The sequence below is a fragment of the Sorex fumeus genome, unplaced genomic scaffold (assembly GCF_029834395.1).
Source record: "Sorex fumeus unplaced genomic scaffold, SorFum_2.1 ptg000354l, whole genome shotgun sequence".
In the NCBI taxonomy this organism is placed as follows: domain Eukaryota; kingdom Metazoa; phylum Chordata; class Mammalia; order Eulipotyphla; family Soricidae; genus Sorex; species Sorex fumeus.
The window spans coordinates 87501-102313 of record NW_026606410.1 but is presented as its reverse complement, the minus strand read 5'-3'; the positions used below and the strand labels follow the sequence as shown (position 1 = coordinate 102313).

At 54.4% G+C, this 14813-nt stretch overlaps 1 protein-coding gene across 1 annotated transcript in view; it reads right to left on the bottom strand.

Moving 5' to 3' along the window:
- Positions 1-1087: 1087 nt before the first annotated feature.
- Positions 1088-14813, bottom strand: part of XG (Xg glycoprotein (Xg blood group)) — a gene marked incomplete at its 3' end in the record, with an annotated part of 25882 nt that continues 12156 nt past the window's right edge. Inside the window, exons 4-10 of the mRNA XM_056109629.1 lie at positions 14641-14694; positions 11736-11807; positions 10616-10675; positions 8369-8437; positions 6793-6834; positions 4442-4474; positions 1088-1204 (exon numbers count right to left, since the gene is read on the bottom strand). Of these exons, the coding sequence (XP_055965604.1) occupies positions 1088-1204; positions 4442-4474; positions 6793-6834; positions 8369-8437; positions 10616-10675; positions 11736-11807; positions 14641-14694 (447 nt within the window). The remainder of the gene's footprint in view (positions 1205-4441; positions 4475-6792; positions 6835-8368; positions 8438-10615; positions 10676-11735; positions 11808-14640; positions 14695-14813) is intronic.

Sequence of the window (14813 nt, the reverse complement as noted above, 5' to 3'; positions counted from 1 at the left end):
CACAGAGCTAGGAGTGAGCCCTGAGCACAGAGCTAGGAGTGAGCCCTGAACACTGAGATGGGAGTGATCCCTGAGCACAGAGCCGGGACTGAGCCCTGAGCACAGAGCTAGGAGTCAGCCCTGAGCACAGAGTCAGATGTCAGTCCTGAGCACGGAGCCGGGAGTCAGCCCTGAGCACCGAGCCAGGAATCAACCCTGAGCACAGAGCCAGGAGTGAGTCCTGAGCTCAGAGCCAGGAGTCAGCCCTGAGCACAGAGCCGGGAGTCAGCCTGAGCACAGAGTCAGGTGTCAGTCCTGAGCACAGAGCTGGGAGTCAGCTCTGAGCACAGAGCCGGGAGTCAGCCCTAAGTATAGAGCTGGGAGTCAGTCCTGAGCACGGAGCCGGGAGTCAGCCTTGAGCACCGAGCCAGGAGTCAACCCTGAGCACAGAGCCAGCAGTGAGTCCTGAGCTCAGACCCTGGAATCAGCCCTGAGCACAGAGCTAGGAGTCATCTGCGAGCACAGAGCCAGGAGTCATCTGTGATCACAGAGGCAGGAGTCAGCCCTGAGCACAGAGCTGGGAGTCAGCACTGAGCACAGAGCCAAGAGTCATCTGTGAGTACAGAGCCAGGAGTCATCTGTGAGCACAGGACCAGGAGTCAGCCCTGAGCACCGAGCCGGGTGCCAGCCCTGAGCAAAGAGCCGGGAGTTGGCCCTGAGCACAGAGGTGGGAGTCAGCCCTGAGCACAGAGTCGGAAGTCAGCCCTGAGCACAGAGCTAGGAGTGAGCCCTGAGCACCGAGCCAGGAGTCATCCCTGAGCACAGAGTCGGGAGGGGAGTGAGACCCCCTCGAACCGATCCCAGTGGCCCCTCCTCCGCGCGTCCCGCGACTCAACATTCCCGAGTCCCCGCACAAAAGCATCCGCCGCTGCCGACTCAGCAGCAGGAGAAGAAAAGATTTTCTTGTGCGTCGGAGGGAGGGAAACACCCTGGGCTGGGGTGAAAGGGGCCTTTGTGTGTTTGTGTGTTTGTCTGTGCGTTTGTGTGTTCGCGGGCGCTGGGGGCTGGGGAAGGGACCCCCGGGGGGGTTGTGGGGGGCGACACTTGCCGTTGTTTCTCCTGCAGCAGTTGCCCCTCCGGTTGTAGTAGCCGACGGCCGCCCCCACCAGGGTCACCACCACCATGGACACGATCGGAGACACCACTTTGGCCACGGTGTTGCCGCCTGCGGGGGGGGGGGAGAGGAAGACAGGGTGTATGTGTGGTGTGTGTGTGTGTGTGTGTGTGTAGGGGTGGGGAGGGCACGGGGCGTCCGGGGGCATCTGGGGCAGCCCGGGACGGCGGGAAAAGCACACAGTGACCTCCCGGGGGGACACGGGGGCAGATTCAGGGCGTCAGGACCAGCAGGCAGCAGAGGGAGCTGGAGGCAGAGTGAGGAAGACGGAAGTACACACACACACACACACACACATGCACACACACAGGCACACATATGCACAGACATGCACACGCACACAGGTACACATACAAGCACACACACGCAGGCACACACAGGCACACACATGCACACACACACATTGACAAACAGGCACGCACACACAGGCACACACAGGCACACACACAGGCACTCACAGACACAGGCACGTACACACACGCACACACAGGCACACACATGCACACACACACTGACACACAGGCACGCACATACAGGCACACACAGACACACACAGGCACGCACACACACGCACACACAGGCACACACATGCACACACACACTGACACACAGGCACACACATGCGCACACACATACAGGCACACACAGGCACACACACAGGCACACACAGGCACACACATGCACACACACACATTGACAAACAGGCACGCACATACAGGCACACACAGGCACACACACAGGCACTCACAGACACAGGCACGTACACACACTGACACACAGGCACACACATGCACACACACACTGACACACAGGCACGCACATACAGGCACACACAGACACACACAGGCACGCACACACACGCACACACAGGCACACACATGCACACACACACTGACACACAGGCACACACAGGCACACACAGGCACACACACAGTCACACAAAGGCACGCACACACAGGCACACACGCACACACACATAAGCACACACATGCAAACGCAGGGACACTCAGGCGCACACACACAGGCGCACACACAGGCACACACAGACACGGACACAGACATGTACACACAGGCGCACACAGGCACACAAAGGCACACAGCACACACAGGCACACACAGACATGCACACACAGGCGCACATGCAAGCACACACAGACACGCACACACAGGCACACACAGGCACACACACAGACAAGCACACGCAGGCACACACAGACATGCACACACAGGCACACACAGGCACACACACTCAAACACACAGGCACACACACAGACATGCACACACACAGGGACACACAGGTACACACACAGGCACACATGCAGGCACACACACACATGCACACCCACACATGCACACACACGCACAGACACAGAGATAAGAGGCTGGATCACAGCAGCAGCCACCGATGAGCCGTACGTGCTGGGGACATACATCCACAGCCCCCTGCTGCTCTGCGGGTGTGTCTGGGGTCAGACCTCTCTCTACAACACAGTTCCTTGAGGCTGGGCGTTGTGGGAGCCAGGAGATGGAAAGAGCGAGCGTGTGAAGGGACGGCTGTGTGCCTGAGCGAATGGGTGCAGGACAAAGTGTGAGTGTGTGCAGGCATGAACGAATGAATGGGGGCATGAGTGAGTGGGTGTGTGCCTCAGTGAGTGGGGGTGTCAATGTGTCAGGGGATGACAGTGTTCGTGAAAGAGTGTGTGGTGAATGAGTGAATGAGTGAATGTGCAAAAGAGTGAATGAATGAATGTGTGTTTGAGTGAACGAGTGAATTGTGAGTGAATGAGTGACTGTGTGAGTGAGTGAATGAGTAACCGTGTGAGTGAGTGAATGAGTGACTGTGTGAGTGAGTGAATGAGTGACTGTGTGAGTGAGTGAATGAGTGACTGTGTGAATGAGTGAATGAGTGACTGTGTGAATGAGTGAATGAGTGAATTGTGAGTGAATGAGTGACTGTGTGAGTGAGTGAATGAGTGAATGTGTGAGTGAGTGAATGAGTGACTGTGTGAGTGAGTAAATGTGTGAATGTGTGAGTGAGTGAATGAGTGACTGTGTGAATGAGTGAATGAGTGACTGTGTGAGTGAGTGAATGAGTGAATGTGTGAATGAGTGAATGTGTGAGAGAGTGAATGAGTAAATGTGTGAGTGAGTAAATGTGTGAATGTGTGAGTGAGTGAATGAGTGACTGTGTGAGTGAGTGAATGAGTGACTGTGTGAGTGAGTAAATGTGTGAATGTGTGAGTGAGTGAATGAGTGACTGTGTGAATGAGTGAATGAGTGACTGTGTGAGTGAGTGAATGAGTGAATGTGTGAGTGAGTGAATGAGTGAATGTGTGAGTAAGTGAATAAGTAAATGTGTGAATGTGTGAGTGAGTGAATGAGTGAATTGTGAGTGAATGAGTGACTGTGTGAGTGAGTGAATGAGTGACTGTGTGAGTGAGTGAATGAGTGACTATGTGAATGAGTGAATGAGTGACTGTGTGAGTGAGTGAATGAGTGACTGTGTGAGTGAGTGAATGAGTGACTGTGTGAGTGAGTGAATGAGTGACTGTGTGAGTGAGTGAATGAGTGACTGTGTGAGTGAGGGAATGAATGTGTGAGTAGGTGAATAAGTAAATGTGTGAATGTGTGAGTGAATGAGTGAATGTGTGAATGAGTGAATGAATGAATGAGTGAATGTGAGTGAGTGAGTGAATTGTGAGTGAACGAGTGAATGTGCAAGTCGATGAGTGTGCCTCCTCCAGGGGCAAAACCCTTGGACCGAGAGTCCCTCGAGAGATCCCCCAGTGACACATTCTTTTTTTTTTTTTTGCTTTTTGGGTCACACCCAGCGATGCTCAGGGGTTCCTCCTGGCTCTGCACTCAGGAATGACTCCTGGCGGTGCTCGGGGGACCCTAGGGGATGCTGGGAATCGAACCTGGGTCGGCCACATGCCAGGCCAATGCCCTCCCCGCTGAGCTATTGCTCCAGTCCTGGAGTTTTCAAGAATCATATATGAGTGATAAAATTTCCCCTTTCCTGTCGGTTTGCAGTTATCACTGTGTCATTTCTTTTGATCACTGTGTCATTATTATTATTATTATTATTATTATTATTATTTGTTTTTTGGGTCACACCCGGCGATCCTCAGGGGTTCCTCCTGGCTCTGCACTCAGGAATGACTCCTGGCAGTGCTCGGGGGACCCCGTGGGATGCTGGGAATCGAACCCCGGTCGACCACGTGCAAGACCAACCCCCCACCCGCGCCGGTGGGCGTGCCGAGCTCCCATTCTGCCCCAGGAATTACCGTGCTGGTCGCCGTAGGTGGAATAGCCGTTTCCTGCGAGGGAAGAGCAGAGACAAAGATTCAAAAGTAGGCTCTGCCCCCACCCCAGGGCCCTGAGAAGCCAGGATGCCATGATGCGGGGGCGGACACGTGTGCACATGCAGATCCCCAACCCTCTGCAGTACCCGGCAGTGAGCATACACGCATGCATGCCTGCATGTCCCCCCTCCAGCACACACATACACATGGGTGCAGGGAATGACCGTGTGTGTGTGTGTGCACAAGGACACAGATGCACATGCAGGCAGGCATTCCCCCCTCTACACATACCCCTGTACACACAGGGACACACATGATCATGCAGCATGCACAACACACATGTTGATACACATGCAAGACATACAGCTGCGATGCGTGTTGTGCATGAAAGCACTGGTAGGCACGAAAAAGTCGCCGGAAGGTTCACGGGTGAAGAGTAAGCACACACACACACGTATGAACACACGCACACAAAGCATGCACACACCCGATCGCTCACCCAGTTGTACACAGCTAGAGGGACACACATGCACAGCGTGAACATGAGTACACACACAGACATGCATGAACACGCAACACACCACACACACGTGAACACACATGCAGACACACAGGTGTGATGCATGTCATACATGAAAGCACTGGAAGGCACATTTCCAAGAAAAGTGTCAGAGGAAGGTACATGTGTGCAGGTTAAGTACACACATGTACATGTGTGCAGGTTAAGTACACACATGTACAAACACACACATGCACGAAGTGTGCGCACACTTGATTTTACGCTAGAGGGACCCAAATGCACCACACGAACATAAGTACACACAGAGACAAGCGTGAACATGCAACATACAGGACACACGTGAACACACATGCAGACATACGTGTGCAATGTGTGTCATGCATGGAAGCACTGGTAGGCACATTGGCAAGAAAAATGTCACAGGAAGGTAGATGGGTGAAGATTAAGCACACACACGTATGAACACACGTGCACAAAGCATGCATACACTCAATTGCTCACGCAATTGTACACAGCTAGAGGGACTCAAATCAAATGTACCACGTGAACACAAGTACACACAGGGACACGCATGAACATGCAACACGCAACACAGATGTGAGTAGACATGTAGGCATGCATGTGCAATGCGTGTCATGCATAGAGCCAATGATAGGCACATTGGCAAGAAAAACGTCACAGGAAGGTACGTGGGTGCAGATTGAGCACACACACGGACAAACACACATGCACAAAACATGCACACAGTTGCTTGCGTGCTCAGCTATAGGGACCCAAATGCACCACATGAACCCAAGTACACACAGGGACATGCATGAACATGCAACATGCAACACACATGTGAACATGCATGCAGACAGACACACATGTACAAGACATGTCACGTATGGAAACACTGGTAGGCACATTATCAAGAAAAACGTCACAGGAAGGTACATGGGTGCAGATTGAGTACACATACATGTACAAACACACATGCACAAAGCATACACACACCTAATTGTGTGTGAAGCGAGAGGGACCCAGATGCACCACGTGAACACAAGTACACACAGGGACAAACATGAACATGCAACACAACACATGTATGAACATGCATGTAGACAGACATGCATGTACAATGCATGGCACGTATGGAAGCACTGGTAGGCACATTGGCAAGAAAAACATCACGGGAAGGTACATGGGTGCAGATCAAGTACACACGTGCACAAAGCATGCACACACCCAGTTGCTCACGCAGCCCTAGGGACCCGAACACACCACATGAGCACAATAGGTCTGTATACATTTCACACACACAAACACACATGAGCAGGCATGTTTGAACAACCATGGGGGGTGCGGGCAAAGCACACACATGGAAAACACACATGCCACCGCGTGAACATACGTCCACACACAGACACCAACGAGCACACAACACACCACCACCACCCACACATATGTGAACACACGTGCAGACACAGAGGTGTGACGCATGTCATTCATGCGTGTCAGAACCACGGGCACCCAGGTGAGCACAATCCACTCACAGACATCACCGCACACGCACGCTCAGGCTCTCCACACGTGGACAGCAGCCCAACGCGTGCCCGGCCACGCCCGCACGCAGGGGCCCACACGCAGAGCGACCCGCACGACCGGCTCTTCACATCACGGCAGCGGACACACAAGGCGGGCGGCAGCGGCGGTGGGGTTAGAGCCAGCCGGGGGGCCCCAGGGGCGGCCCCTCGGCCCCACACGGGCAGTTATAGGGACGCCAGAGGGGACGAGGGTCCCGCACACACGCAGGGCGGGCGCCCTCGGTTACCGTAGCTGCTGCCGTGTGGATTGGGTCTGTGGCGCCCACCTCCTGCAGGACACACGCGGTCACCGGGGTGGACAGGGGAGGGACACAGGGGACTTGCCCAAGGCTTGGGAGGGGGCCTCGCCCGTTGTCCCTCACGGAAGGGGACAGAGGGACAAGGAGGGCCCTGGGGTGGGTCCTCCTCCCCCAGGACCCCAGGGTGGGCCGTGGGGGGCGTCAGGAGGGGACGGATTGTCAGGGAGGACCCTGGGGTGGGTCCCCCTTCTCCCGGCCCCTGGCCGCTGGGCCCCAGCCCAGGAAGGTGCTTGTGTGACTCAGGGGTCCGATGGCCACAGGGGCCGGGTTTGGGGCAGCTGGTCTCCGAGACTGGCCAGGGTGGATGCCCAGGATGACGGTAGCGATGTCAGGACAGACACAGGGAACTGCTGGTCCTTGCAAGGCGGTGGAGGGGCGTGTGGGTGTGTATGTGAGAGAGAGAGAGAGAGTGTGTGTGCGTGTGAATGTGAGTCTTTGTGGGTATGTGAGTATGGCTGTGTATGAGGGCAGGTCTGTGAGTGTCGGTGTGCGTGTGAGCGTGTGAGAGTGTGTGAATGTCCGTCTGTGAGCGTCAGTTCATGTGTGAGCCTGTGAGTCTGAGGATGTGATTGTGCAAGTGCGTGTCTGTGAGTGAGTCTCTGTCTGTGAGTGTCAGTGTGTGTGACTGTGTGAGTCTGAGGGTGTGATTGTGAGAATGCGTGTATGTGTGTGAGGGTATGTCTGCGGGTGTGCGTGAGTGTGTGTGAGTGAGTGTATGTCTGTGAGTGTGTGCGTGTGAGTGTCTGAGTCTAAGGGTGTGATTGTGTGAGGGCATGTATGTATGTGAGTGTACGTCTGCAGGTGTGCGTGAGTGTGTGTGAGTGTATGTCTGTGAGTGTGTGCATGTGAGTGTCTGAGTCTAAGGGTGTGATTGTGTGAGGGCATGTATGTATGTGAGTGTACGTCTGCAGGTGTGCGTGAGTGTGTGTGAGTGTGTGTCTGTGAGTGTGTGCGTGAGTGTCTGAGTCTGAGGGTGTGATTGTGTGAGGGCGTGTATGTATGTGAGTGTACGTCTGCAGGTGTGCGTGAGTGTGTGTGAGTGAGTGTCTGTAAGTGTGTGTGTGAGTGTCTGAGTCTGAGGGTGTGATTGTGCGAGTGTGTGAGGATATGTCTGTGGGTGTGAGTGTGCGTGAGTGTGAGTGAGTGTATGTCTGTGGGTGTCAGTGTGAGTGAGTGTGAGTCTGAGGGTGTGATTGTGCAAGTGTGTGTCTGTGTGTGTGTATGTCGCGGGCGTGAGTGTGGGTGAGGGTTCGAGTGTGTCAGTGTGCGTGTGAGGGCCTGAGTGTGTCCGTGTGTTTGGTTTTAGAGTCTGCGACTGTGCATGTGAGTGTGAGTGTGTGCAAGTATGTTCATGTGCTGGCGTGTGCCAGTGTGTGGCTGTGTATGAGTGTGTGTGATTAGGTGCTGACAGCCCACAGGGGTCAGGGTGTGTGACGGGAACAAACACAAAGAAGAACCCCCGCCCGCGTCCCCGTCCCCGCGCCCGGCCCGAGTGTGACCTTACCGTGCGTGTTGCCGTATCCGTCGTATCCCGGGTTGTGGCTCCCGCCACCGCCACCGCCAAAGCCGCCCGCTGTGGAGACAAGCGTGTGTGCGGTTGGGGACACTCGGGGGCGGCCAGAGACACAGACAGACCCAAGGCGCAGTCACAGGGACAGAGACGAGAGACACACAGACACACAGACCAATACACAGACACACACAAGCACACACAACACACGGACACACATGTATACACAACACAGACACACACAGACACACACAGGAGACATAGACATACACAGACACACACAGACACACAGACACAGATACACACAGCCATACACAGACAGACATAGACACATAGGCACACAGACACAGTCACACAGACACACACTCGGACACACACAGACACACACACCTGCTCAGAAGCTCACGTGGTTATCCTTCTCCTGTCCCTGTCCCCATGAGAGAAGTCTGTCCTGCATTCTCCCCACATGCAAGAACACAGAATTTCCACGCCACACACAAAAACACAGAATTCTCCCCCATGCAAGAACACAGAATTCTTCCCACATGCAAGAACACAGATTTCTCCCCACACGCAAAAAAACACAGAATTCTTCCCCCCCCCCCACAAAAACACAGAATTCTCTCCACAAGCAAGCACAGAGAATTCTCCCCACAAGCAAGCACACAGAATTCTCCCCCCACGCAAGGACACAGAATTTCCCCACACGCAAGAACAGAATATTCTTTGCACACGCAAAAACAGAATTCTTCCCCATGCAAGAACACAGGATTCTCCCCACACACCAAAGCACAGAATTCACTGCAGAGGCAAAAACATAGCATTCTCCCACCACACAAAAACACAGAATTCTCCCCACACGCCAAAACACAAATTTCTCGCCCCATGCAAGAACACAGAATTCTCCCCACACGCCAAAACACAGACTTCTCCCCCCACACAAAAATACAGAATTCTCCCCACACGCAAGAACACAGAATTCTCCCCCATGCAAGAACACAGAATTCTCCGCACACGCCAAAACACAGAATTCACTGCACAGGCAAGAACACAGAATTCTCCCTCCACACAAGAATACAGAATTCTCCCCCATGCAAGAACACAGAATTCTCCCCACACGCCAAAACACAGAATTCACTGCACAGGCAAGAACACAGAATTCTCCCTCCACACAAGAACACAGAATTCTCCCCACATGCAAGAACACAGAATTCTCCCCACATGCAAGAACACAGATTTCTGCCCCCCCATGCCAAAACACAGAATTCTCCCCCATGCCAAAACACAGAATTTCCCCATGTGCCAAAACACAGAATTGTCCCTATACACAAGAACACAGAATTTCCCCACACGCAAGAACATAGTATTCTTCACACATGCAAAAACACAGAATTCTCCCCCACGCAAGAACACAGAATTCACTCCACACGCAAGAACACAGAATTCTCCCCCAACAAAGGTGGGTTTCAGCCCAAACCCGCTCGGGGCCTCTCGAACCCCACCAGGAGGGACCCACCCCTCCCCCCCCCAGCACAGAGCCAGGAGGAAGCCCTGAGCATGGCCACGTGCGGTTCCTGGAGGAAAATAAAAAATCATAAATACATAAAGAAGATTCTGTCGGGGTCCCGGAGAGGCGGCCCAGTGGTTAGTGAAATGGAGAGACAAAGAGAGAGAAAGAGAGAGACAGAGACCGAGAGATGGACAGAGTAAAAAAGAGAGAGAGGGAGAGACAGAGACAGAGAGACACAGATGGAGAGAGACAAAGACAGAGAGAGACAGAGAGATGGAGACAGACAGAGACAGAGACAGAGAAAGAGAAAGAGGGACAGAGATGAAGAGAGAGAGGGAGAGACAGACAGAGACCGAGAGATGAACAGAGAGAGACAGAGATGGAGAGACAGAGACGGAGAGAGACAGAGATGGAGACACACAGAGACAGAGAGACAGAGAGAGACAGAGAGATGGAGACAGACAGAGACAGAGAAAGAGAAAGAGGGACAGAGACGAAAAGAGAGAGGGAGAGACAGACAGAGACCGAGAGATGGACAGACAGAGACAGAGATGGAGAGACAGAGACAGAGAGAGACAGAGATGGAGAGACAGAGACAGAGAGAGACAGAGAGAGAGACAGAGACAGACAGAGAGAGAGACAGAGAGATGGAGCCCATCCGGGTTCGCGCCTGGTCCCCTGAGCACCAGCAGGGAACCGCCAACGGGTGCGAAACCCTCCATGGCACCTACCTGCCGGGGGCCGGGGTCTGGGCGGGTAGCGGCCCTCGTCGTGGGCGTCATTGTAATAACCTGTGTGTGGTGGGGAGACCCCAGAGATAGCACAGTGGTTAGGGAGCACGCTTGGCACGGGGCGGACCCGGGTTCTACTTCCGGCATCACGGGCCGTCACCCCCAGCCTTGTCAGGAGTGATCACCGAGCACTGAGGCAGGAGTGAGTGAGGTCCCAGGGATGCCTTGTGTGTGTGCAGAGGCAGAGACAGAGACAGAGAGACGGAGACAGACACAGAGAGAGACGGAGAAACGGAAAAAGAGACAGAGAAAGAGGAAGAGGGACAGACGAAGAGAGGAAGGGACAGAGACGGAGAGATGGACAGACAGAGACAGAGATAGAGAGACAGAGATGGAGAGAGACAGAGAGACAGAGACAGAAAGAGACAGAGAAAGAGGAACAGAGACAGAGAGAGGGAGGGAGAGACAGACAGAGACTGAGAGATGGACAGACAGAGACAGAGGAAGACGGACAGAGAAGAAGAGAGAAAGAGGGAGTGATGGACACCGAGAGGTGGACAGAGACAGAGAGAGAGACACAGAGACACAGAGAGACAGAGACACAGAGAGACACAGAGAGAGATAGAGACAAGGAGAGACAGAGAGACACAGAGAGACAGAGACACAGAGAGACACAGAGATACAGAGAGACACAGAGACACAGAGAGTGTCTGCCACAGAGACAGGCAGAGGTGGGAGGGAACCTGGGGACACCGGTGATGGGAAACATCCACTGCTGAAGGGACGGGAGTTGGAACACTGTGGGACTGAGACCCCATCAGGAACAACCTTGGAACCGTGTCTCACAGGGATTCAATACAACAACAACAACAATAATAATAATGTCTGTCCACCAAGGTCTTTACACGTTTCCTCCCCTTCCCACTCCAAGTCCCCGGCCAAGAGGCTCCACCCTGGGGGACCCCAACACCCACGAGCACTGCACACGCCGAGACCAAGGGCAGTGAAGTGACTGGACGCCCCTCGGGACGCCGAGGGTGGAGCCCGTGAGTGTCCAGGGCACCGAGCTCGGCCCCCGGCAGCACCGCATCCCTCCGCGAGTCCCGAGGGTCTCACTCACCTCCTCCTCCTCCGGCGGAGCCTCCTCCGGGCTGCGGGCGGGCGGGGGCCGGCCTGGGCGGGGGGTAGATGTCTGCGGGGGAGGACGCGGGTCACGGAGGGACGACGACGAGGAGGAGGACACGGCCCGAACCCACCCGGGACGCGGAGGGGTGAAGCCTCCATCCGAGGGAAGCACTCTGCTCCCAGCACCCGCACACTCGGGCCAACACCCTCCCTCCCTCCCTCCCTCCTTCCCTCCTTCCTTCCATTTTTCCCTCCATCCTTCCTTCCTCTTCCTTTCCTTCCTTCCTTCCTTCCTCCTTCCCTCCCTCCCTCCCTCCTTCCTTCCTTTCTTCCTTTCATCCTTCCTTCCTCTTCCTTTCTTCTCTTCCTTCCTTCCTTCCTTCCTCCTTCCTTTTCCTTTCTTTCCTCCTTCCTTCCTGTTTCCTTCCTTCTTCCTTTCCTTCCTTCCTTCCTTCCTTCCTTCCTTCCTTTCTTCTTTCCTTCTTTCCTTCCTTCCTTCCTTCCTTCCTTCCTTTCTTCCTCCCTCCCTCCCTCCGTCCCTCCTTCCCCCTTCCTTCCTTCCTTCCTTCCTTCCTTCCTTCCTTCCTTCCTTCCTTCCTCCCTCCCTCCCTCCCTCCTTCCCTCCTTCCTTCCTTTCTTCCTTTCATCCTTCCTTCCTCTTCCTTTCTTCTCTTCCTTCCTTCCTTCCTTCCTCCTTCCTTTTCCTTTCTTTCCTCCTTCCTTCCTGTTTCCTTCCTTCCTTCCTTCCTTCCTTTCTTCTTTCCTTCTTTCCTTCCTTCCTTCCTTCCTTCCTTCCTTCCTTCCTTCCTTTCTTCCTCCCTCCCTCCCTCCGTCCCTCCTTCCCCCTTCCTTCCTTCCTTCCTTCCTTCCTTCCTTCCTTCCTCCCTCCCTCCCTCCCTCCTTCCCTCCTTCCTTCCTTTCTTCCTTTCATCCTTCCTTCCTCTTCCTTTCTTCTCTTCCTTCCTTCCTTCCTTCCTCCTTCCTTTTCCTTTCTTTCCTCCTTCCTTCCTGTTTCCTTCCTTCTTCCTTTCCTTCCTTCCTTCCTTCCTTCCTTCCTTTCTTCTTTCCTTCCTTCCTTCCTTCCTTCCTTCCTTCCTTTCTTCTTTCCTTTCTTCCTTCCTTCCTTCCTTCCTTCCTTCCTTCCTTCCTTCCTTTCTTCCTCCCTCCCTCCCTCCGTCCCTCCTTCCCCCTTCCTTCCTTCCTTCCTTCCTTCCTTCCTTCCTTCCTTCCTTCCTTCCTTCCTTCCTCCCTCCCTCCCTCCCTCCCTCCCTCCTTCCCTCCTTCCTTCCTTTCTTCCTTTCATCCTTCCTTCCTCTTCCTTTCTTCTCTTCCTTCCTTCCTTCCTTCCTTCCTTCCTTCCTTCCTTCCTTCCTTCCTCCTTCCTTTTCCTTTCTTTCCTCCTTCCTTCCTGTTTCCTTCCTTCTTCCTTTTCTTCCTTCCTTCCTTTCTTCTTTCCTTCCTTCCTTCCTTTCTTCTTTCCTTCCTTCCTTCCTTCCTCCTTCCTTTTCCTTCCCTTCTTTCTTCCTTCCTCCTTCCTTTTTCTTCCTTCCTTCTTTCCCTTCCTTCCTTCTTTCATTCTTTGTATTTTCTTCCCTTCCTTCCTTATCTTTGTTTTCTCTTTCCTCCCTCCCTCCCTCCCTCCCTCCCTCCCTCCCATCCTTCCTTCCCTCCACCCTCCCCCTTGATCCCTTCTTTCTTCCCACCCTTCATTCTTCCTTCCTTCCCTTCCGCTATTCACCGTTCTTGCCTCTCTTCCTTCTCTCTTTATTTCTTATTTCCTCCATGTCTCCTTTCCCTTCATACCTCACTTTCTCCCTCTCTCTCCCGTCCTTCCCTCCTTCCTTCCCTTCCACTCCTTCCTTCCTTCCTTTCTTCCTTCCTCTCTTCTGTCCTTCCTTCCTTCCTCTCTCCTTCCTTCCCTATCTTCCTTCTTCCCTCCTTTCCGTCCTTCCCTCCTTCCTCCCTCATTCACTCCTTTCCTCCCTCCCACCACCATCCCCCCTTCCTTCCCTTTTTCCTTCCTTCCTTCCTTCCTTCCTTCCTTCCTTCCTTCCTTCCTTCCTTCCTTCCCTCCCTCTTCCTCCCTCCCTCCTTCCTTCCTTTCTCCTTCACTTCTTTCCTCTTTCCATCCTTCCTTCCTTCCCTTCTCTCCTCCTTCCTTTTCTCCTTCCTTCCTTTCTTCTTCCCTTTCTTCCCTCCTTCCTTCCTTCCTTCCTTCCTTCCTTCCTTCCTTCCTTCCTTCCTCCCTCCCTCCCTCCCTTCCTTTCTTCCTTCCTTCCTTCCTTCTTTCCTTTTACCTTTCTCTCTTTCTTCTCTCTTTCTTCCTTCCTTCCCCTCTCTTTCTTTCTCTCTCCCTCCCTCCCTCCCACCCTTCCTTCCTTCCCCTCCCTCCCTCCCCCTCCCTCCCTCCCTCCCTCCCTTCCTTCCTTCCTTCTTTTCCTTCCCTTCCTTTCCCTTCCCTTCCCTCCTTCCCTCCCTTCTTTCCTTCCTTCCTTCCTTCCTTCCTTCCTTCCTTCCTTCCTTCCTTCCTTCCTTCCTTCCTCTCCCGTTCCTTCCCTCCTCCCCACAGCTGCCAACCCTGCCCCCCTAACCCACCCTGAATGCAGAGAGCACCCATGGGCGTGACCCCCACCTAACCCCCCTCTGCCTTGGTGGTTGGGTCTCCCACGTGCTGTTGGGGTCACCAGGGCCCCGTTTCGCCCGGGTGCTGCCCTGGGGTGCCGGACCCCCATTCTCAGCCCCCCGAGGGGGTCCAACGGCCCCTTCCTGGCCCTGGCGTGTGAAGCCTGAGGTGTCCGTCAGCCTGTGGTCAGGGAGGGCCAGGGAGCTCCACGCCCGCCGGGAGCTGACCCCGAGGGAGAGGGTCAGCGGGGACCAGGGGGCAGGGGAGGGACACTCACTCCCGCTGGTGTCCGGCCGGCCGGGCTGCGGCTTGGGCAGGCTGGGGTAGAGGCCTGTGGGGAGAAGGGGACGGCGTGAGCCCGGTGGTCCCATGACACGAGACATGAGAGTCCCCACCTGGCCCATCACAGGGCGTTTCGGCCAGTCAGCTGGTCAGCGGTCACTGCACACG